The sequence below is a fragment of the Prinia subflava genome, chromosome 4 (genome assembly GCF_021018805.1).
Source record: "Prinia subflava isolate CZ2003 ecotype Zambia chromosome 4, Cam_Psub_1.2, whole genome shotgun sequence".
NCBI classification, from domain to species: domain Eukaryota; kingdom Metazoa; phylum Chordata; class Aves; order Passeriformes; family Cisticolidae; genus Prinia; species Prinia subflava.
In genome coordinates this window covers 25,615,536-25,640,112 of record NC_086250.1, presented here as the reverse complement: position 1 = coordinate 25,640,112, position 24,577 = coordinate 25,615,536, and the positions used below count along the sequence as shown (strand labels likewise).

Genomic DNA, 24,577 nt, shown 5'->3' with positions numbered 1-24,577 from the left:
GTTCACTAGAAACTCCGTGATCATCTGCACTGCTTAAAACTTCCTCAAGTGTGCTCTTTTGCACCTGCTAGAAATGTTATGATCACTTTTCCGGGGTTTACTTGCCTTTAGTTTTTCTTACTGTTATCCTTCACTGCTTGATTGTATTCATTTTGTTGTTTGAACAAGCATTCCTATTTATTGCAATGTCTACTCCGTTGTGACGACTGTCATGGAAGGACTCAGCCAGGCACAGGAGGAAAGAGGATAGTGTTCTAGGCCTTGTCATGTAGCCATGCAGAATAGAAGGATGGGATGAATAGAACTGGTAAAAACATTAGCTTAACACTAATAGGAATGCAAAGATACAGGTTACTTTGTTCCTCTGGACACCTGGAAAAAGGTACAGCTGAGAACAGTTCCTGCCCCAGCAGCAGCTCTGCCCCTGCCCCAGCAATTGCCCTCTGATCTTACAGCTGAGCTGTGTGTGTAATCACTCCATTGTGCAGCTCTGCACGAGTGACCTTCTCTATCTCAAGGACCTTAAATAGCAGTTTAATGTGGCTCCTTTCAGGGTCAAGGAGCAACCAGAGATTTTAGTGCCAGCAGGCTGGAAAAGGCTGTAGTCTCTGGCAGAAGATAGCAAGAAGCAAGGGGTGGCACAGGCTTAACACTGATAAGGGGCTGGTGGCTGTGTATTTTCATGCTTTTTGGCTTCTAACATTTTTCTAAATGGCCACATTATCTACTCAAAGCTCTCAGACTTCCAAGCCTAGCCCCAAGTATACCATTTTTCAGCATCTGGCTTTTTCAAACTGCTTTGGAAAAAACATAAATAAAATGAACAGTGATATTCACATAAATTAATGATCTATTTGCAACTTTTTGATTGATATTAGAACACTTGACAGGTCTAATTTATATGTAAATCAGCTTACATTCACAGCGTAAAGAAGGAAAACTTCATTTCTCATGCTTTGCAAATCATTAAATCCTCTGAACATATTGCTTAGTCATATGTTCCTCAAAAGCATCAGTTTAACTACAAATCACTTGTCCTTGCAATCCATTAGCATCACAGAGAACTCTGGGCTTGGAGAACAAGCCATTTTTATGGGGACACATGAAATTAAGAGTCAGCTATGCTGCACCACAAATGTAAAATCATAGCAAACTATGGGCTTTTGCACTGTATGTGTGTGTGTGTGCCAGATGTTAGAAGATCACAAATGAGGACACCAGACTTCCCAGTTCCTGCTTCTGGCTGTTTCCTGCCATTCCTTTGCTCCCAGCTCTAATTGGTACCAGAAGCATTTTCTTAGAGAGAGTCACTCTGCTGGACAGCTCTTGCCCTATCTATCACAGGCTTTACTAACTGAGACTTGGAAAAGATCCAGGATCTATCCTGTAAATATTTACATAGATACAGGACAGTCACTGCTCTTAAATCAAAGCCTGGAGGACAGGAAATGGCATATGGAACAGAAAGATTATATTCAGAAAGACTTGGAAAGGAAAGAATAACAACAACTGTGATGACTTCTCCAGAGTTTGCCACCTGGGACTGCCACTACAAGCGCTGTGTTCTCAGAAAGGTATCTCTCTCAAGCCTGGTGACATCAGTGGAAAAAAACCTATCTGTACTAAAAGATTTTGGATCAGAACTATTCTCATTCCCTTTCATATCTGAAAAAAACCCTCTCTTCACCAGCTAGACTACTTGGTGTCTCTCTTCTGCTCCTTATTTGTTGTTACTATTTAAGGAGTTCCAGGACAGACATGGACATGAAACAGTAAGTACATTATTTGCAGAAAAAGCACCTGAAACAGGGGAAAGCAAGAGCAGCAGCAGATGCTGAGGAAACGTGACATGTTCATTAGCCAAGCAGAGTCTCTTTTGATGTATTTAGCCAATACTTCTTCCTCTCCTTCAGTGACAGAGGACATTGCCTTGTGAGTTCTCACACAAATCATGACTTGAAGAAGTGGTGGTGTTCGGTGGCCCATGTGTGGGCCTAGGAATCAGGAAGGTGGAGCCTTGTGGCTTTGGGGAAGCCACAAAACCCTCTTTGCTCAACTTCCCCAGTGTAGGAAAAGGAGACTTCACTTGTCCACGTATCTTGGCAGGCTGCAGTGATGATTGAGGACAGCTTTGGAAAACAACCTGGCTGTATTTTGTAATTAATCAGTGACAACAAAAAATAAAATAAAATAAAAACAATAAAATAAAAACAATAACATAAAAACAATAAAAAATTAAATTAAATTAAAATAAAATAAAATAATTTCAAAAGAAAAAGAAAACAATTAGATTTCTTCCAACAGAAATGCTTTCCAAGAATCAAGGTGTATATTTATAGCAACAACAATTTAAAGGCACTGGCACTTTCTGTGCAAACCACTCAGGTGACAAGCCTGTTTTCCGTCTGTCTGCGCCCGCACAGTCGTGCAGGCTGCAGAGATCTGCGCTGCCGTGGGTCAGGCTCGCTGCCCCGGCCCCCCGCTCCCTGCGGGTCCCTCCCCCTGCAGTCCATCGGGACTCGCAGGGCGCACGCCTCTCGCTCCTGGGAACTACAATTCCCGGCAGGCCGCGGGGAGCGCGGGCGGGGGCGGCGCGCGAGCGCACTGTCGTGTCCAGCATGGCTACGGTGCTGTCCCGGGCGCTGAAGCTGCCGGGTAAGGGCTGCGCGCCCGCGGGACGAACCGAGCGCCAGCCGCGCCGAGCCGAGCCGGACCGGGCAGGGGCAGCCGCGCCCAGGGCAGCTCTGGGGACGGGAGGCGCGGGTGGCGCTGCCTGAGGGCTGCGGGGTGCGTTGCCACAGTGATGTGGCGATGTGGGCTGAGGCCCGGAGGTGCGGGCGGTGAGGGGCCCGCGGCCGTGGGAGGGACGCGGGGGTCGGGGCAGCGTCTCACGGCTCGGAGGGCGTCGTGTGTGGCCCAGGGGGGCCTGGGCCGTGGCCCTGTGAGGGGACTGAGCGGGCGGAAAGGAAGCGTAGACCTCTCAGATCCGCTCCTGCCGGGTTTTACCCACAGAAACCGGGCGAGGAGTTTGGTAAGTGCCAATGCAATTACCCAGGTAAGTGTTTAAAACCTGCCTGCCGCCTCTGCATTCTCCAGCAGGAGATCTTCAGCGAGATGAAAGGATATTCAAGAATAAGGGGCTATTGTGTGCGGCGAGCAACAGTCCAACAGCGGTTCTCTTCAGAAAGGAGATTAAAAGGGAATTAAAATACCTTGCCAAACCAGATCTTGGGAGCATGCTAGTTGCTGTTGGTTGTACTGTAGACGGTGCCAATGCACCTGGCTGCATTAACTTCAATGGAAAAGTGCCTCATTGCTGTTCCTAACCGTGTCTTGCCTTTGGGACAGCCCTGGGACAGAGACAGGGCCAGCTGTGTGCTGCTGGGGAGGGCTTCTCCTTGGCACTGCACACCGCAGTGGTCCTGCATGGCCCCAGTCAGTGAGGCTGCACTCAGTGGACTGATCATACTTTCTTCCTCTATCAGTCCATGAAGGTCACAGTAGTGTCTTCAAGGTCCTTCAGCCATCTTTTCATAACCCTTAGCAGGAATCATTGCTTTTAGGTTATGTGGTGCCTGTTCAGTTTCATTCAAAGAAATTTTGTTTGCAAGTTGGTATCTTCCTGGTTTTATATATATATATATATATAAATATATATATATATAAAATATATGTATATATACACACATCTTTCTAAATGGAAAGAAATACATTACTATGAATTCTGTTTAGGAAGAGTGCAAACTGGTAGGTGTAAGTATGTGCATTAGGGTGTGACCACTGAGGAAATGTGCAATAAGAATGCAATCATTCTGGAACCAGAATGATCTATTTGATATCTGCTGTTGGAAAACACTGATTTGGAAAAGATCATAACAAGCCTTGCAGCTGCACTTAAGAGAACAATTCTTGCATCAATCCTTAGGTTAAATTGCAGAAATCACACCTTTCTTGTCTGTTTAATTATTGAAAAATGCAGCTTCCAACAGCAACGAGAAAGCAGAAAGCCTACTGTTATGTTGTTTTTCCTGCTGTGTCTCATTAAATTAATTAAAAATCAATATGCAGTGACTTTTCTCCTCATGGACTTAGAGATATGTCTGCAGTACCCAGTACCAGACTGGTGCCTGCCAACTGCCAGAAAAATAAACAGAATATGAAATTAGTACAACAAATACTGGAAGCAGTGTGCCATCACTGGAGTAATGCATTGAAAATTGCACTCTTCTAAAGTCCAAAATCTGCTCATTTCACTCCAAAGTGAGTGCAAAGAAAAACCTTCCCAATCCGTTGAAATCAGGAAAATTAAGATTACAATTAATATCTTTGAAGCCATCAGCACAAGAAATGAATATTTTATTATGACTAGGACCTCATTTCAACACAGATCAACTAATGGGTGCCTTCTTTCCAGATCATGACCATACAATGATCATCTATTCTTCACTAAGAGGTCACATTCTTCTACTGCAATAGTTCCCTGTGGGAAAATAGCATTTGGCAAAAAAATGGGAGATTTTCAAAGTAATGAAGTGCAATTTAGAGACCTGCTGCCCTTGAAAGCCAGTAAGTTGGGGCAATTTCCTTCTGTTCTGCTTTGAAAACCTCCATCATCAGTATTTGCTTTTTCTTCCAGTGGCTGCAAAAAACCCAAAAATCTAGGGTAATGTGACCAGTAACTTGCTCTGATTGTAACCCCAGGCCACTGAATGAGAACCTCTGTTTTATCACTGATGCCATGGAAAAAATGGAATACAATTTAGATCAGGTCAGAACAGAAGATGCTTTTTTGACTCTACCTGTTGGAGGGAGGGAGCACAGAGCAGTAGGGCAACTGACTTTGCAGATACTAACTCCATACCTGTGAAGTGCATGCAAGGTTTATATACACTTAGAGTCTCTGGAAGACAGATAACAAAGAGTTACACAGACCTGGTTCCCACATAAGGCCACAGAACTGCATCTGGCTTTAGCACAGAGACTAATTTCTCGTGAAGGCTACACAGTTGTCATCCTTTCAGGACATGTGGTGAGAGTTTGACCAAGAGGCCAGCTCAGACCTTAACATTTCTGCTTCCACGATGGAAAACAGCATGTTTTCCTTGGCAGCTGATTGCTTGCAACAGAGGCAGTTTTAGCTTTCTATTGATGGACAAACTGTTTTCCTCCAGCCTGAGCCTTGTTGTTGATCATAAAGGAAAGAATTTGACTTCTGGGGCACTTAGAAATAAATCGTCATTCTCTAAATGGTGTGAGACTGCCTATTTTCACACTTTGTTTACTGTTTTTTGTGGTTTTGTGCTTTTCTGGTGAAAAAACATCTGGGAGTGATTAGTGAAAGCCAGGTGTGTTGTTCCCTCCTTCCCACAGAAAGTGACTTAGAACTTGGATGTAGAGTCATGTTCCTTCTGCTCTCTATCCAGGTGAATCATGAGTTATGTGTCCTCTGCACCACAGAACAGCCTTGGGAGGCTGAGTTGAGCACATGTTTGCCAGCATTCCAAACACATTCCCAAAACACCTACAGATTGGTTAAGGCTCTCTCTGAACAGTGGGAGATAAGTGTATGAATCCTCTGAGATGAGATATACAATTGAGTTTTACATGTGCTAAATGAGTGCTCCAACAGCCTTCTTAAAGTGCGGTGTCATCCGTTCTTTTGGCTTAAAAAACCCCTGCAGGGCACATTATACCTGAGTTTACTGAGTGGCTGTACCTTGTGGGTGTGCCAGATAACCTTTTGAGGAAGGATAGGGTGAAGGATCAGGAACCAGTTCCTGATTCCTTATCTGGCTTAGACATGAATTAAGACTGAGATGCTCTCTGCTTTATAACTTTCCTATAATTCTCCAGATTCTTAACTATGTAGATCATCAAAAGCTGTCATTACTGCAGTAGCTGTTTTCTAGCCACTAGTGGTTTCCAGTGCTTTCCAGTAAGACAGGTGTTACTGTTACAGATTGTGGTTGACACCACTGTCGATGTTGCTGGCATCTCAGTCTCTGCCAGTTCAAGGAGTGGATGAGCCATATTTTCAAGGGCCTTTCTGTCTCCAGAAAGGGATCCAGAACAAAACTGTTCCAGATAAATTTAACTGATGCCAATCCTTTCAGTTGCATCAAGGATGAACAATAGGTTCCAGTCCTTTGGTTGACTGTTTGGAATTAAAATAATTAAACAAAACATAGTATATGTGAAGCATAAGTGTGCTTTGAGTTGTTTTACTCAAAGGTCACCAGTTTCCAATAGCTGGAGCAGTACAGTTAACATAACTGTCTGACTTTGACTTCCCAGGCTTAATACCGTTTACTCTTGGGCCAGCCACGTTTGTTTTTCATGCCATTCTGACCTGGCTTGAACTGGCATACCTGGATCTGTTGTGAGAAGCTGCAAGTACACTGGCAGTGAGACCTCTCTGGAATTTTTTGTTTCAATTGAGTAGTCTTTCAGTCACTTTTTAGCACAACCTACAGTATTAGGCACCTGTGAAATTTACACTGCAACTTCTGAGCAGAGAGCTGTGTGCCACCAGGGTTGGTGGCCTTCCATGCACTTACGGCATGGAGCCAAGGTTATCAAGACTTCTTGATAAGCCCACACTTTGACCACATGTTTAGAGCAGACCTATGTGAAACAACGCAGTGTGTCACAGGGATACACCAGAATAGGAATGCAGTATCTCTTGGCTGGGTTCTCTGCCTCCACAAGGAACTGCTTTTTGGAGGGTATATGTGCACCAGATTTTTGAGTCTTTTGTAGAAGCCCCTAATTCAATAAGGAAGAGACTGTCTTAGATATGTGAATGTGTTGGATATTTTTATTTGCTTCTGTTCAATGTAGGTCAGTTGTCCTGGCTGTTCCACCTAGTGTGGGGCATTTGATTTCTAGCAGGATTAAAAGTTTTTCTTAAATCCTAAATATCAAGCTGAATACTATTTATAAGTGGTAAACAAAGGGAAAATGAAGGTTCTTTTGTGGGGTGAGAAGTGAGGAAGAAATAAGATACACATGCTGAAAAATACAGTCTAGATTATTCAAAGTAGGTGTTTTGCACTGACGACGTACTACAGTACATCTGTAACTTGAGTGTCTTTAACAGTAAAACCAGAAGTAAGATATGCTATCTTAGTCATGAAGAAAAATCATGAAAGCCCTAAAATTTCTGCTTTGTAAAGCCTTCCCATCATCTTAGTGTCTGAGAGGGGTTACAGCTTGTATATTTTTGCTTATTAGTTATGCCTTGAATGTATCACTTCAGGAATCTTTGGGCACAAGCTAGTTCCTGTTTCGGATCAGCTTTAAACAGGAGGAAATGAGACAGATACCTGGGATAGCGAAGTCCACCTTGGAACTGGAGAGAGAGAGAGAACCAGACTGAGACTCTGCAATTATCAGAGCACTGGCCATGGCTCCATGCCCAGCCTTGTGGCACGAGGCAACTCCCTGAGACGTGACCCTCCACTCGTAGCTGAGGGCAGTGAGTCTGCGTGATCTTTCCTGTCCCCATAAACAGATGGTGCTGGGCTTATGCCAGGGTGTGTGACACTCCCTGTGGCTGTCTAGGGCTTGGGGAAGAAGTTATCTGTGTGCTGGGCATCTGTGCAGGAGACACCTAAAGCTAAGCTACTTTGCTGTGCCACCACCTGAAGGGATCAGTACCAAGTTACCTATCCTGGCCAGGCTAAGCACAGACTTTTCGCTCTGGTGGGAGCAGGAACAGAGCAGCTGCACTGTGGTTGCCTCGGGCAGGGGTTAGAGCATTCATTCCCCCTTGCAGAACTGAGTCAGGCAGAGAAGGTGGCGTCTTGGAGAAACAGCCTGATTCCTCCAGACATCAGCATGTTACTGGCCCAAAGGGACAAAATTACCTTCCCCTCATCTTCAGGGACACTTCATGTTTCATTATCAATCAAGAAAGTATTAGAATTAAATCAGCTATAAATTCCATGTAGACATATGCATAGACATACATACATGTATACACACACACACCCCCTTTTATCTGAGGAAAACAAACTGTCAGCATCTTTTCTCCCACAGATGCTACTGTGAAACATGGAGAGAGAGACCCTGTCATTTCTCTCACACTTCTCAGCTGGATCAATGCAGAATGCAGACTCCTGTCATCCCTTCTGTATCACTCTCCACTGCAGCCTTTTCTCCACTGAGATCCTGCAAAAACTCATGCATTATTGTCTCTCTCCATCTTTTTTCTCAGGAAAGAAGAGCCCAGACCTAGGGGAATATGATCCCCTCACTCAGGCTGACAGTGATGAAAGTGAAGATGACCTTGTACTCAACATCCAGAAGAATGGGGGAGTCAAGAATGGGAAGAGCCCTCCAGAAGAGATACAGGACCCTGATTCTGATGTGGAGGTTGGGATGACAAAGCAGCACACATCAGAGAGCGTGCCCGAGGGTTATCCTGCAGAGACGGCTGGGAGTTTGGAGCAGAAGGCTGCTCCCTCCCTCATGCCATACCTGCGCACTGCGATCTTCTTGCTCACTGTGGTGATCTCAATGATACTTGTGCTGGTGTGCGCATTTCTAATTCCCTGTCCCCCTAGAGACTTGCATAACACCTGGAACCGCAACCTAGGTCAGGGAGCAGGTGAGAAAGCCCCAGGAACAGCATCTGGCATGGGGGAGGTGGCAGCACCCTGGCCGGGCATTGGTGGGAGAGACCTATCTGGGAGAGCCAGGTCAGAGCAGAGACCCTTCCTAACCACTACAGATGGTCCAAAATAATAGACAGGTGGCTATGTCCTGCTTGCTGTTCAAGCTGAGGCATGTGAAATCTGGCATCCACAAATAACAGTGCCACAAAATTTTGTTTCTGCCAACATCAAAAATTATTTTGACTCTTCTTCCATCCTGCCTTTTTGTCTGGATGTTGTGCTGTGTTCCAGATGGAGATGGCCCAGCCCACTTTAAAATACAGTGCCTCCCTTACTACAGCCTGGACTTTACCAGTACCTCCATGTTGAAGTATGTGTTGTGTTTGAGAGGAGAGGGATAGAAGTCTTTGTGTCTTCTGACTAGCTTAACTAACCTTATTCCATTGTCTTTTAGTCCTGCTTGAATCCATAAATCATCATTTGAGATCTTTTGATACCCTGTATGGGTCACTGGTAACATTTCTAAAGTATCTCCCATTCTAGCTTCTGCAATAAAGTAACACTGTTTTGCGAAATAATTTCTGCCAGGTCTAGATATGTCTCTCCCTCCTTGCTTTCTGTCCCTGGCTTCCAAATCTAGGCTTTTCATAAGATACCTGGCTCCACATCACTTCAGAAGTTGAAGTGGTAAACATATATCTTTTTCTTTTACCTCCTCCATTTTTCCTTTTCCTTTCTCTGACCCAGATGCTACATTTCTGCCTTTCCATGCAGTGAAAGATCTTACCACGGTCTGAGCTGCCTGCCCTTAGTGGTTTCTTAGCAGACTTTGTGAGGTTTGTCTACCCCCAAGTCTCATTTCTGGGCCAGCCCTCGTCTCCCAATGTGAAAAATGAGCTGAGTGCCTTTTTGACATGCAGTGACTCTGTAATGTTGCAGGTGGTGTGTTATCCCCACTGGAACTGTGTGATGTGAACGGTGATGACCTTCCTGACATCCTCATTGTCTTCACTGCCTTGATGAATGCCAGTGTCATGGGTAAGCACTACTGCTCCTTTCCATTCCTCTTAATGTGTCAGTATGGTCTTCTGTATGTTTGTCTTACACACAGGAAGAGTTCCTGCACTGCAAACTCACTGCGTTGCACTTTTCAGGGTTCCTTAAAATTGCTAGTGTACTGTGCCTGTTGTTGGTCATGCTTAAAATTTTCATTACAAGTGCTCCTTTTCATTAAATTCATTAATTTCAGAAAATTTTAGTTACTGTGCTCCTATACCTTTTGGTCAGCACCATCTGTTTGCCCTTACCTCATCTTAGGACAACTCCATCTCTTTGTCCTGCATTTGTGCACACTTCACTTTGTTTTTAGAAACACTTCGCTGCGTTTTCCTCCAGGTCACTCCATACACTTGCCAGGCTCCAAATCACTGTTAATTCACAAATAGACTGATGATGAGGAAGCTATTGTGCCTGGCTGTTTGGCAGGTATTGTCATGCTTCCTCCTCCTAGCTGCTGTGCTTTCTTTGTTAGTCCTCACACCCTCAGATAACATAGCAGAGCCTGCTGATACTGGCCACCATTACACAGTGGCTGCCAAATCCAGTGGCATCCTATTGCACCGGGCTTCTGAAGTCCTGGAGGTTCCCAGCTGCCTGCAGCACTGCCTCTGCCTATCCTGGCATCACCTGGTACCAGGTGGATCTGTTCCATCTCAGAGATGTATTCAGGGAGCAAGCATACCTTGCACAACCTGAAGAAAACTCTTGGAGCAAAATACCTTGGCTCTTCAAAGAGGTAATAAAAATATTGTTAGAGGATAGGGAAGATGCCTTTCTCCATGGCCCAAGAAAGGCCCTTGGTATTTCACAGCAAGTCCTATAAAAAGAAATGTATGAACACAGAGCAAACTGTAAAGTAACTTAAAAAATAAGTGAGAGAGGAAGATATGGTTGACATAAAGGCTGTATTCAGTTTATATAGGTTGTCCTTGCTCTCCATATTTTTGCCATTGCATTGCTTTTATTTTTTATCGTAGATATATATATAGTCAGCATGCTCTGAATGAAACTAGTCATACTTGGTTGCATCCTGGGCTGTAGCTGTGCTGGAAGACAAAAACCAGACACTAAAACAGGTGTAAGCAGATCACAATCCAAAACTCACATAGCTGGATATCAGCCCACCAGTAGCTTGTGCTTGGAGCATTCACACAGTGCCAAGTAGAGATAAGCTTGGAATAGGCACCCAGTGGAGAAATCTCTGTCATTGTTAACTGTTTCTCCAGCTTGTACTCACAACAGCTGTGTGCTGCATTCAGGAGTTACTTGTTCTTGGTCCCTATCAATGTAACAAAGATAACTTGATCTGGGGCAACCCCTTAGGATAAGCCACATGACTTTCAGTTTGAAAAGAGAGTGAGTTTGATTTAGAGACTGGACTCAGTCTTGTATTTAGCCAGTGGCCCATATATGCCCTTTGTGAGATCAGGTCATGTGTTGTATGTGTTGCTAGTAAGACAGAAGTTGACTAGATCTTTTGTTATTTTGAAATGTGTAGGAGTACATCTTAAATTGTGATACGACCATACTTGTGGAGATTAAGTACACAGACCACATATACTTCTGAGGGTAGGCTGAGCTAAAAGTTGATCACATTTGGAAACAGACCCAACAGTCAATTGAAACAGAATAGACTACTTTATTTTGCAATTATTTTGTGCTAACTGGTGAATTGGAAAAAGAACGCCAAGTTCTAACACTTGGTTGCATTCAGTCTGTTTTTCACCATAATGAAACTCCTTTGGAAAACAAAGGAAAAAGTTCTTAGACCACCAATCACTTTCTGTTCCTCCAGAATTACAAACAAGCCAGCACTTTCATATGAGGTGACACCTGCCTTAAGAGTGTCACTTAAGTGTCACTTGGGAGTCACTTAAGGTTTCCCCTTGGTGCTAGCTGTTTTGTTGAGGGAGAGGGGATCAGAAGAATCAGTCTGATTTGACAGCAGTAAATTTCACAGGAAGAAGTTACCACAATTGAGCACATTGTCCCCAGAACTTGGTTCTCTCTGCCCAGCTGACCACATTTATTGCTATAAGCTCAAGTCCAACCTCTGTGATTTTCTGGACTGTTGATTTTCAGCCCAACTTGTTTGGAGATCACTGCTAGGCTCTACAGTAGAGAAGTTCAGGCATGAGGTGACATTGGACCTTTGCTTTCAGGAAGGTGGATTTGTCTGTCTTAAACCACTCAGCTCCAGGAGGTAGAGCTGGATCCCCAGCACAAGGACCCAAGGCCGTGTGGTCATAGTGATCCCTCTGACACCAAGGGATTACATTCTCTCTTTCCTGCCTCTTCTAGGTGTCTCTAGACCCTCCGTAACTGTGGTGGCACTTTCTGGCATGAATGGCAGCACCTTGTGGTCCATCCAGCTTCCAGAGGAGACACAAAGTGTGCAGTGCAATGAGCTATCACTGGGGGCAGCTGCAGGGCCTGTCTGCCTTGTCACAGGAACATCGAAATTCCTTAGCCTTCTCAGTGCCTCCACAGGTAAGTCAACTACCAGCACATTAGAAACATGCTACTGCTTTTTTGTTTTCTTTAAAGGACTAGTAAGCATGAATAATTTGGTTTTGGCACATCACCAAGTGGTTATTACTTTGTGACATGCAGAAAGGAGTCAAAACACGAATGAGTCTCTAGTTACACAGGATAAGAATCCAAAACATTTCATATCTGTGGCAGCATCTTCGTCCTACATCTCAGAATATTTCAAAGTGTTAATCTTATCCTGTAGCATCCCCATGTCATAAAGAATATGTAAAGTCTGTTCTCATTAGCGTTCAGCTGCTGGTATAACTCGGGACCTACCTAACAGCATTGGAAAGCTGAACAGCATTCTTGGAGAAGTTTCACAAGGATATACATGACATCCAGGAAACATTGCAGAGAAATTAGGCCCATAGTTGAATTGATTAGATGTGAATGAATATCGCATTTTTAATCACTTGATCATGTGCACCTTCATTCTCTGATTGCTGTTTGTTCTACCACATTAATTCATTGGCAGAAATAGTCATAGGGAGGTACAGGGTTTTTGGAATCAACCAAAAGGTACCTTGAAGGCAGGTAACTTTGGGACAGAGGTGTGTGTTAATGTTACAGATAGGTTTTAATGAACCCAGTTCATCCAGGGACAATGATTTCACCACAGCTGTTGGCTCAGCAACAAGACACCTTCTCCTGTCTCCCCTGGCTGACGGATGCTATGCTGTTCATCAGCTGCAAAGTACCATCAAGTTCTCCTCCCTGCAAGTATTTCTACAGTCTGGCCTTGGTATTCCCACTCCACTCTACCCTTTGTTTCACCCCCCCTTAGCAGGTGCTATTGTTGCAGACTGTGGGTGTGGGGAGTCATGGTGGAAGAGGTTTCAGGCATGCCAATCACATTTCATCCAGGGAGCAGCAACTGTATTTAATCCTATAATTTCCCTACTGTTAGAACTTCTGTTAGGATGTGAATATGACATCTCAAATTTCCTCTAATTTTACTCCTAGGTATCTTCCCAGTTTTCAAATCCTTTTAGGGACCAGGTTACTTGCACAGTGTTTGCATGGTCAGGACTGTGAGTTGCCTCTTACCGGTAGTAGTAATGTACAAGTTTGGTCCTTGGTTTATTTTGTCATTCAGGGGCAAACCTTATCCTACAGAGCAGCAGCAGCAGCAAAACAATTTTAAAGACTGAAAAAGCAGAAGTGTTGGCAAAAGAATGGTGAAAAAGTAAAAGCATCAGAGTTAATTGTTGCCCTTTTTTTGATGTTTGTTTGCAAGTTTGCAAGTCTGGTTTTACTGTATTTCCAGCTGGGTCCATGCTGGACTGCTGAACCATTTGACATCACGTCTGTTGACATGCTTTCACCCTGAGGTGGAGTGAGCATGTCATGCTGGAGTGGTAATTTGCTGCTGGGAATTTAACTGAGACACAGATTTGCACTCTGAATATTAGAACTGTCCATCTGTTTCCTTTCCTCACATCCACCTAGCCTTTACTGCTGGCTGAGGCAAATAACAGCTGTCCTGTAGGGCAGCACTCTCATTTAGGTTCTACTTCGTAAAATGAACCTTAAATATTCTCTGCTATTTCAGAAATTGTTGAGGTCTCAGGACTTTCAAAGAGATGCTAAGAAGGAAGCATAGCAGGACTTGAGGCCTGACTCAAAGGCAACCTGAAGAAATGCTGGGAGAAGAATTTTGCTTCCCACTGCAGTTTGTCTCAGTTTGTAGATGTGTTTTTCCCCTTCACACAGAATGGGAGAAATAATCTGTCTTGCTCCCTTTTCAAGAAAGTTTTGTGGAACCCTCTAGGGATGCCCTCTGGTTCCCCAAGTACAGGTCTGTTTTATCCTGTTCTTTCCACAGGCAAGACCATATGGACACTGAACTCCATTCACCTTTCAAGTGGGATACTGGCTGCACCAGCTGCAACTCTTCCAGATGTAGATGGAGATGGGATTAGGGATATTGTTGTTCTGGTTCTCCAAGAGACACAGGTACAGCATATCCCTACGCAGGGTTTGGAAGGACCTTTACTATTTGTGGAGAGGAAAAATAGACTGATGTGGAAGGACTGTAACTGGAGCTGCAAGAGCCCCTGAATTTTCATTCCCCTGGATTTTGCTAAAAAGCATTCTTTTTCTTCCAGTAGGTCAGAGCAGTGAGATCAAACAATAATGACACTACCTGCATTCTTGACAGCTGGGAATGAACAGAAGGGTCATTATTTGCACCTGACTGAGACTTGAGAATTATCTCTTTCTGTGCAGTGAATGTGTGGTTAGAAGTGAGTGTTTAGCAGCAGTGTAGGGCTGGATCTCTGGTGAAAAGAGCATTTGGCTTATCCAAAAGAAATACTTTGTGATTAATTCAGATGCAGATTTCCTTTATGCTCATCCCTCCCCACAATTTAAAACATTGATGTTGTTAGAGGAGCCCAGATTTTTGAAGTCCCTTTCATATTTGATGCATTTGTGTCAAGAGAAAAACATGAATGTAAGATGCCCAGGAAGCCAGACTGAGCAAAGAGGAAGCAAACACTATCTAGACCTTGCTGAGGGAGAAATGATCAATGCAGCTTCATGTTGTGGGGTTGGGAGAAGATTCTGAGTGCAGAGGTGCTTGAAAGCACTGATAAAAATCTCTACCTTTCTCTCCTTGCAGCCTGATATGTTTTTCATCTTGGTATCGGGAAAGACTGGAACTGCTTTGGGTGGGCCTGTCAAGTACAGCACCAATGGAGAAGGGAAAGTGATAGGCCCCCAAGTCCATATCACCAGCTGGGGAGCCATCTACATCCTGTTTGGTTTTGGTAAGGTGCACCTTGCCTCTGCAGCACTTCACTTTCCCCAGAAAACTTTTTTTTACCTAAAATGGTCCAGAGTGTTCCTAGGATACTTCTGCCATGCCTTCAGCTGTAAAAGCTAGGAGGGCAAAAGCACAAGTCTCACTGCCATAGTGTGGAAAAGTACAGGAGCACCAATACGTGCTAGTCTCAAATAATTTGGAGTTTCCAAAAGCATATCATGGCAGGGAAGTTCCAGCTCTGGGGCATTTCATTGCCTTCTACCACAACTCCAGTGCTCCAAATCACTCCCTGTTCCACTGAGTTATCTTTTGCAGTCAGGATTCTTCATCTTTATTCTTCCTGGCAGGTAATGTTCAAGCAGTTGCCCTGAGGGATATCTTTACCCAAGCCAGAAACCGGGACAACTTTCCTGCACTGCTGCAACAGGAGGAGCCAGAGTGGGAAAAGCGCAGATCTGTCAACCTGTCAGAGCTCATTGACATTTACAGGTAGAAGATGGACTTGCCATCTTGCTCCTTCTGGCAGAGGAAGGGAAGGGTAGGCACTTACTAGTGCTCCTAGAGGTGGTTGCTTCTACTTCAATACTGTCCCTCTCTTCTTGTCCAGTTGATAACTGGAGAATACTGTGGGGAACCCATATTTCCTCCCTGTCCTCTGGTTGTCCTAGCCAAAGAAATGCAGAGTATAATAAAAGGGAGTCCATAGCTTCTCCTGCTCCTTGTTCCTTTCTTCAGCCCCATATGCATTTCTGAGGGGAAATAAAGAGGTGTTCCCAGGTAATGGAGTCTCTTTGGGAAGCTCAGTCTGTGTGGGCCTGGATTTCTCAGCTCATTCTTCTTTAATATCGAACCTAGAGGCAGGCCTCAATAGGAATAAAGGGAGGGAGCAAATGTGAACTCACAAACTTGATGCTTTTTATAGTAACTCATGATATTTAGAAGACCCCCACATTTGAATTTAACTCACTTAACTGAGGAACCCACATCACTGGGGAAAAAGATGGAGTTCTCCAAATAAAGTTCACATCTTTTGTAGGAATTGCCATGTGCACAGGCAGCTAGTGCTGAGATGTGCAGATACAGGCCTTGATCTCCTCTATTTTCCATTTGTCCCAGTGGGGGTGTTGACTTTCTGCAGACAGTGAAGACACCTGACTCAAACTGCAGCAACCTGCTCATCACAACCAAAGAGAGCTTGGTCCTGCTGAGGGGACAGGACCTGGAGCGGCACTGGACCCTGGAGCTGCAGAATATCAGCAGGTTACTTGCTGGGAACATTTTTCTGTCCTATTTCTTCCTGTACCATTTCCCGACTTTCAGTTCTAAGCACATGTGTTCCTTAGAAAGCAACTGACAGTAATTTTCCAAGTCTGAAGAGGAATCTTAGAACTGGAGGTGTGTGTTGAGCCAAGTGAGGAGGGCAAGGGGAGCAAGAAACAGAAGATTGGAAACTCGAGCTGTGTGCTCGTGAGTGATCACAAATAAGGGGCTTGATTCAGGTACCCAACACTGAAGTCATGAGAATGATTTGGCATTGGAATTTAGTGGATTACTGATGTGTGATTCAGCCCACCTGCTGTCCAGGGCTTCAGTGGAGAGGATCAGTTACACTGGTGAGGTTAAGAATTAGAGCAGGTGAATGAGTATGGCCCAGAGATCTTAAAGATGAAAATGAGCATTCTGATGACAGTCAGTACACCATCTATACTAAATGTAAACCTTAAAATAATACTGCTCATCCTCTAATTTCACACATGGAAATTAAGTAATTTTCCAGATCTTGTAGGTTGGTAATAACCAGCAATTTCAGCTTGCCCAGTATTAAATATTTGCAAAGGCTGGTTGGGCACAATTGAGGGAAATTTCATGGGAAACAACTGAGAATAGAGAAAGCAGTTTTCAAGCTTTGTGTTACCAAACTGTCAGGAGCATAGATGGGAAGAAGGCACTGGAACTTCATTAAAAAAAAAGGGTGTTCAACTATGATATTCAGGTAATGTCCACATTCTTGAGGGCTGATGGATGACCTAAGCCACGATTTTAGGAATGGGTTATAGCTAGTTGATCATGCTATGGGGAAACGAAATGGACTAGAAGTGTTTTGGGCCCAGAATCTGCAGACTTCTGAATATGCCTGGCGTCAAGTTTAAAGGGTAAGTGTGTACTGACTAAGCAAAGCCACTTCACAGGTGCTGTAGAATCAGTTATACACAAGACATGTCTAAATGGATGCAGTAATAAATTGGAATATTCAAATCAAGAAGGGTTGAAAATTTCTTTACCAGTATGGTTGAGGTCGGAAGGCGCCACTGGAGATTTCCTAATCCCACCTGCCTGCTCAAGCAGACTCTAGACAAGCTAGAGCAAATTACTCAGGGCTGTGTGCTGTCACATTTTCAATATCTGTGAGGACAAACATCTCAACATCTCTGGGCAGCTAGTATTCAACGTTGCTGCTTTTTCCCATTCCCTGACCTCCCAAGAGAAAAATTACAATACATGTAGAAGAGCCCTCAAATAATAATTGAAAAATAATGAAAGCAATTCTTGTTCTAGGCCGCTGTGCTGAAGTCCTGGACTACTTGTTTTCTCAGAGTTAACAAAGACAAAATTTACTACACTGAATGTATTGTGGGCTAGCATTTAGTTAAGAGGTTTGTTTAGATTTTTTTAGAATTTAAGTTCTACTTAAGCATCACAGGCTGGGGGACAAATTCAGGTCAGGGATGTTACCAGAGTCAAACAGACTGAATTCCTTGTTAGACAAACCTTACAAAGTGAGCACCCGTTTTCCTGGGTAAACCTGCCCCAAGCATACCAGTTCATCCAGGCAGACTGAGCCCAGACCTGTGGGAATAATTTCTGAGAAAACTAGCATGGCTTCTGCAGATGTGCTGCATTTCCAGGTAGCTTTTGACAAGATCCCTGGAAAACCATAAAGGAGAATCAGTAGTCATAAAACAAGGGCGAAGTTCAGAGACCATGAAATTGAGTAAGCAATTGCAAATTGTGTTGTAAATGGATGTTTCAGATGAGAGAGGATTAATAGCGGGTTGCTGGGGGGATTACTGTTGGGAAGAATAATTAATAGCCTTCTGGTTCATTTGAGGAAGTGCCCAGGGGATTTTTCACTTGATTGGTAGCATCTGATATATTTGTGTGCATTCAGTTTGTGGGATCTGCCACTGACTGTAACCCATAAGGCACATGAGAAGAGGCACCTTAGGAGATGTTTTGAGTTTGTGGTCATAGGATAGAATTGCCTGCTATTTCCTTTGCTACTGGAGAGCTTTCAAGCTATAGGAGTGTCTTATGATACTGCCTTGAAAGCAACACCTGGTTGCCAAAGGTGTCTGTAAAGCAAATGACGTTATTTGATGTCCTAAGTATAAAGTCAAGCCACTGCAACACTATGGTATTACTGTTCAGGAACCATTCTGTCATGCATCTTTTAAAGGGGAAGATGGAAAAAAATTGGGAAAAGGTCTTAAAAAAATGCTTTAGCATGGAAGATTTACATTACTGAGTTTATATGATCAAAAAGATGCCTGAGAGATGAGTTCATAAGCGTGTGTAAGGAATAGAAGCTAACCGGCATAGCAAGAACAAATGCCTCGAAGCAAAAGCCATTCATGTTCAAGAAAATGAAGATGCAGGAATGTTTCTTTGAGTGAAATGAATCATTAGAACTGACTGTCATGAGAAGTGATGAATTAATTTCATCAAAGATGAGGCAAAGCCAGCCTACTGATACTTGGTTAATTGGGTGAAATACAGAAATCTGTCATAAAATAGGGGAGAAAGGATATACTCTGATGATCCTGCCTTGCCAGGCAGGAGTCTCTGGTTCTGTGAATTTTGTGGACTCAACTGTGCTTATTTAGAATTGTGTGTCTAGCTTTGGTGAATTAAAGAAAGACAGAGGCAAGGCTCAGAAAGCCAAAAGCAAGCAAGATGGTTAAAAAACAGTTATAATGAGAGATATTAATGTATTATGTCACCCAGAAGTGAGAGGATGTGAAGGCACTTCATATAACCTGATTAAGGTCATAGAAAGGCTTGTAAACCTGCCAGCAGTAAGAATACAAGGAATCATGGGCTGACATTAATGTTGAATTTATTAATATCCATTTCACACAGCTAGGGCAGCCTGGGAAATCCACTTTCTGCAGAAGGCCAAATGTGCCAATGCATTTTGGAAGGGCTGGGTAATTTTATATAATTACAGCAACAGCGGTACAGGTTCTCATGCAAAGGAAAGAATGATAGAGTCATGTGCAGGGAGATAAACAGATGTCTACGCAGCCCATCAAGGGATGCCCTCCACACAGACAATTCTGAAGAGTGGCGGACAAGCACCATGGGCTGCTTTACCATTTTTCACTTTTCTGATCCAACAACAAATGGTTCCTGACAGTCAGAATAGTTCTGAGTAGATGACAGAGCTTACCCAGCATGACAAATACTGCAATTTTAAGAGGCAGAATGGAGGATGAAGGCAACTATTCTGCTTCCATCTGAAATTACTTTTTTTCTACCATGAGGCTGAGTGTTTCTTTTTCCAAATTTACAGCCAGCCTGTACCAGGTTACTTTGGTGCTGACCAAACTCTGGACTTCATGCTTCAAGCACAGACTGGAGATGGGAACAAAAAGGTAAAACAGGTGAAGGAAGCCAGTGACAGCACAGGAGTGGGGGAGGTTGGGTGAAAAGAGACAAAAATTCTCTGGTCCTTGCTTTTCCCATCTCTTCAACCAGCAGCCACACACAGGCCTAAAAGCGAACAACATAGGCCAAGCTTCTGCAAGGGGGTTCCGCATACCCATGCCTTGACATGCATTAATGCTTGATCTCTCCCTGCCTTGAGGTAATGGTGATAGATGGCAAATCCGGCCTCCCTGTTTGGAACCAGGAACTTCCGTGGCACAGGCAACAACTTGATCCACTCTCAGTCATGACTTTGGACAAGAAGTCTGTTTTTCTCTTCTGGGCTGATGAAACACAGCCTGTGTTACAAAGTTTGGTGAGCACGAATCCTTTCTTCACTTTGAGGTTTCTCTGTGAAGCACATGCAGTCTCTGTCTTATTCCTATTGTCGTTGAACTTGAACCTAACATGTAAGAAGGCTGTCAGGGACATCTCTTACTTTGACATTCTGACTTCTCTGGGCCTGAATACAGGAGTTTTTGTGTGCAAATTCTTCATCTTAAAGCTTTGTTGACAAAAGTTTTGCATCCACAAACCCCAGAATTTGTGAATTCGATTTTTTTCATGCAGCACTGAGGAGTTGTAACTTCAGATTTGTTCCCAGCCCAGAATGCTCCTGTCCATGGAGGTACACAGTTTGGCATGGAGACTCAAACTTCCAGACTGTAGCTTTGCCCATCAAGCTGTATGTGACAGAGCTAGATTTCAACTTTACCAAACAGAAGTTGTGGAGCAAATTCTGTTTTAGGGAAAAAAGGGTTTCAGGATTTAATCTTCGTAAAACCATCGTTTTTTTTATTCTCTGATCCATGTAAAAACAACTCAGTGTCAGAAAACTTTATTTTTTTGACAAAGCTAGACTCCCCATTGCTAGCCAGTTATGTTTTTGTCTTTTGCATTCCAGCAGCAACCTGGTCCAAGACCTGAGCGCCCAGGGCTGCACCACCTCTATCTCCTCCATCCTATTTTTCCTACAGTCCTTTTGGACCTCACCAATGCAACAGACAAAGTCATTGCTTCAGCAGGTGAGTACAAAAGGAGGACAAACTACCTAGGCTAAAAATACTGAGAGAGAATTAGCTGTGAAAAACAGTGGGCTGTAGTTCTTTCTTTAAAGGTAGCACCTAAGGTCCACCACACATGGGACAACAAAAGGAAATAAGATTCATCTTCCTTCTGAAGGAGCATCCTGTCCACCCCTACTTTGCAAATAAAAGACCCACAAAGTTACTTACACATTTAACCAATGAAAGGTTTAAGTTTGATTCAATGTTAATGTTTAATGTTTTAAATCAGAGAAGTTGTGTGGCTTTCCTTGAAGCTATTTTTAATTTAATGCAGCGCATTAAAAAATCACTATAAAACTTTTCTCTGTCACCTCAGATACAGTTTTGGTTTTTTTGACCATCTCCTGCTCTTTGGGATAGGAGCTGTTCTGCTTCTTCCTCTTTTGTTTTGTAAGGGGGAATCCAAAATATGTGTTTTCAGGGAAAAGTAGATCTGTTTTATCATGTATACAAGATTGTACAGTCCCTGTTCAATTTCCTTGCTCTTTCTAAAGCAGTTCAGCAAATAAGCAGCCTCTTGTGCATGGGAGCGTGGGATAAAAGATCAGTTCATCCAGAACTGAGAGAAGTAGGCCAAGAAGCATAGAAAAACTGCTACATAATAGTAACATCTAATTGGACTTGTATCAAAAACACAGTTTCAGTCAAGAACAAATACAATACTAGGTTTACAGGGTTTTTGTAGAAACTAGGATTTTTGAGGTCTGTACAGATCATTCTGCAGTGACTGGAGTAACTTGACTTGCCAGTGCTTTACAAATTTCCCATTTTATAGAGGTAAAGAATAGCTACTAATAGGTGTGGGAAGGAAAGCTGAGAATGAACTGTATTCTTGAAATATGTTCATATCCTATGTCAAGCCCGAAAGCATAACCTGGAATCAAACCCTTCAATTTCTGATCTATATTTCAGTTTCTTTACCATGAAATGGTAAAATATTTTTTCCTTATCAACTAAGGTACATGGAATTGTAAAGTCAGACTGAATATGCTATCAGTCTAGTGGATGTTTTGACTGAGTAAGGGCTGTAAGAATTTTTTTTGGAGAAACATAATCATTTACTCCTCACCACTATTTTCTTGCCCTTTTCTGTTGAACCAGTTGGAATTAATGATCTTCAAAAGGATGCATTTCACATCACTGTGACAACAACTGCAACCTCTGAAAAACAGCCAGGTTTTCTCTCAGTCAGCAAGCTGGGCCTGAAGTGGGCCATGATGAGTCAAGGTCGAATGGTGTGGTTAAAGGACAGTAGCACTCCAAAAATCAGCCGTGGAGAAGTGAGGCGATTTCTTGCCCGGATGAAATTTGCTGACTTTCCTCAGAAGGTGAGATTGTGCAGGAATCCCTAATGAAATCCAGGCTTTGAAAACAGCTGATCTCTTCCCTACAGACACTGTTAAGGTGTTCTTTGGGATGGAAAGGGACTGGTGGGATGCAAAGTGACTGTTTGCAAGATGACTGGCTGCCCCTTTGGGCATAAGCTGGACAGATTGTGAAGCAAAGATGTACTTAGGCAGTTGAACACAGCACAGGGTCTCAGAAAGAAACAGGGATGATGATCATAAGAGACTGAGAGACTTGCAGAGGGATCAGAGAGGTGGGACTGAGATCCCTTGTTTTGACATGGGCAAACAAGGGTCCTCCATATAGTGGTTCCCATGTTCTGTTGCTGCCTTTTAAATTACTACTGTACCAGACTGGATGATAATGGATTTTGGCTTTAATGTTTTTTTGAATTTCCTTCTTCAGCTCTAGCCTGATGGTTCCTCAGATGTTGGTTGGACCTGTGGCCTGTATGGGGAGTATAGGAAGCTACTATGTATATCTTCAGGAAATCAGCTATATAGATGGAATGGGGGCTAAAGCACTTTCCCTTTCTTCAGCTATCTGGGGAATGCTGTTGGAGGAAGGTTTGTCCTAGGCAGACCTGTTCTGTACCCAAGAAACCTTGTTCAGCAACTCCCCTTCCATATGCTGTTCTCACATGCTTCCTTCCAGGTAACACAGAAATGTGAATTTAGAGTTTATATACATATATATATGGAATCAGGCTTTATATATATATATGTGTTAATTTATACAATATATGTATATTTTTTGTATGTTTAATTTATGAACGAGACTTAGGACCTTTTTGTGTCCGAACAGTGTTTCCAAGCAGTCTGACAAGCTCTATGCCTAAAGCGGGCCATGACGAGTCAAGGCAAGTGTGTGGCTAAAGGACACCTTTAATCTTTTTATTTTTGAAGAGAAGCCTCTGACTCCTGCAGGGTTAGTCTTACAACTTCTCCTGTGCTCTCAGCTCTCTTGTCCATGCTGTTGCTAGACACACAAACTAGTTCTCTGGCTGAATTACCTGATCTAGAGAAAGATGGGAGAAAGATGGGAGAAAGATGGGAGAAAGATGGTCTCCACAGCATTTGCCAGCCCCTTGCACTTTTGTCTTTCTTTCCCAGTTCCAAGTTCAGGACACCGAGTTCAGGCATATGTGGGTGATGTAGAAGTGAAAGGTTCACAGCTTATTTCTCTCTATCCTTAAGGTTTGTATGAACCCAAATTGTCACTGTAACATCAACATCATGTCACTGTATGAACCCAACTGTCACAGTAAATGTCAGTCAATCTTGTTCCAGAAAAGCTGATTCTTACACTGCTGCTCCAGGGTTTAGAGGTTCAGAGACAGAACAAGAAAGCTTTTATGTGAATTTTAACCCTATTGTGAGCTCAGTATTGCCATTCCTTGGCCAGCCCAGCCCTGTGTGCAGCTCCATGAGGAACGAGGACACATTTGCTCACAGCATGTTAGGTGTTTTGAACTGCGTCCCAGAGTGCGCCATCACTCTCTGTTGCATTTGAAGAGCATCTGTATGAATTTTCTTGTAGTAGAAAAGACCATATAAAAGGAAACCACTTTGATGCCCCAGTGGTTCCCCACAGTTTACGGCAACAATATATGAACTGCTTTCCTAGTATGCCATTCTAACTCTGGCCTTTGACATTAAGCAGAGCCAGGCTGAGATGAGGATTGCAAAGGACTCTTCTGCCTAGCATGTGCCCTTCCAGCTTCCCCACATTTCCCCATGAGTTGTGAGGTGACAGCAGACTTTGACCCTCCTTCCAGATGGGCACATTAGCCATGGATTTGCTCTCCTGGGCCCCTGACATCTCTCTTTGCTGGACCACCCTCTCCATCATCCCATATCTCTATATAAAGCTTCCAGGATAGCCCTTCAGGTTTAGCTGCAAGCCCCAAGGCTGGTCCTTGTGCCCTGATCTCCTAATGTCAGAGCCTGTGAACAGTTTGTATATGTTTAATGTTATTTTGGTGTAAATAGCTTTGTATATATTAGCATAACTGTAGCAATGGCTCTAGGCCTGGAATTTTCCTCCAGACAGGGTTTAGTGTTCAAAATGTGTAGTCAGTTAATACAGCTGCATAATAGGACTGAAGGTATGATGACCAGTAACATATGAGGGATTAAACAGGAGTGCCCCTTCCCTCCTGTCCAGCCACCACCTTGCTGGGAAAGGTGAATCAGCTGTTACCTAAGTAGTTTCTCTTCTGAGATTCTTCCTGAGAGAACTGATATTCAAGAGCAGTGATGTTATCTCCTCCTTAATGTGAATTCACCCTGCCCACGCTTTCCCCATCCCCACTGTGAATAAAGAGTCTGTCTGTATATTGTTGGAAAAATGTATTTGAACTGCAATGAAACAAAATAAATACTGTGGACAGCATCATGTGTCATGAGAACCAGTGTTTCACCTTTGAGAGATTATGAGTTTGCTTGGGGTTTTGATTCAGGGGTTGTTTGCAATAT

The 24,577-nt window shown here is 43.4% G+C and overlaps 1 protein-coding gene across 5 annotated transcripts; it reads left to right on the top strand.

The window, feature by feature from the left end:
* Nucleotides 1–1,798: 1,798 nt before the first annotated feature.
* FAM234B (family with sequence similarity 234 member B) lies at nucleotides 1,799–24,489 on the top strand. Of its 5 annotated transcripts, XM_063396139.1 has the most exons (14): nucleotides 1,969–2,655; nucleotides 4,415–4,566; nucleotides 8,219–8,611; nucleotides 9,558–9,656; nucleotides 11,979–12,167; nucleotides 14,038–14,168; nucleotides 14,836–14,983; nucleotides 15,327–15,468; nucleotides 16,096–16,239; nucleotides 19,553–19,634; nucleotides 19,847–20,002; nucleotides 20,591–20,711; nucleotides 21,855–22,081; nucleotides 22,506–24,489. In XM_063396139.1, exons 2-14 carry the CDS (start codon nucleotides 4,509–4,511, stop codon nucleotides 22,509–22,511), a joined length of 1,896 nt encoding a protein of 631 aa, XP_063252209.1. In that variant the 5' UTR covers nucleotides 1,969–2,655; nucleotides 4,415–4,508; the 3' UTR covers nucleotides 22,512–24,489. The 5 variants fall into 5 exon arrangements, with proteins under 5 accessions (XP_063252207.1, XP_063252206.1, XP_063252211.1 ...); XM_063396137.1 differs by lacking the exon at nucleotides 22,506–24,489 and having other exon boundaries at nucleotides 1,799–2,655; nucleotides 20,594–20,711; nucleotides 21,855–22,499; XM_063396136.1 differs by lacking the exon at nucleotides 22,506–24,489 and having other exon boundaries at nucleotides 1,803–2,655; nucleotides 21,855–22,499.
* Nucleotides 24,490–24,577: the final 88 nt, after the last annotated feature.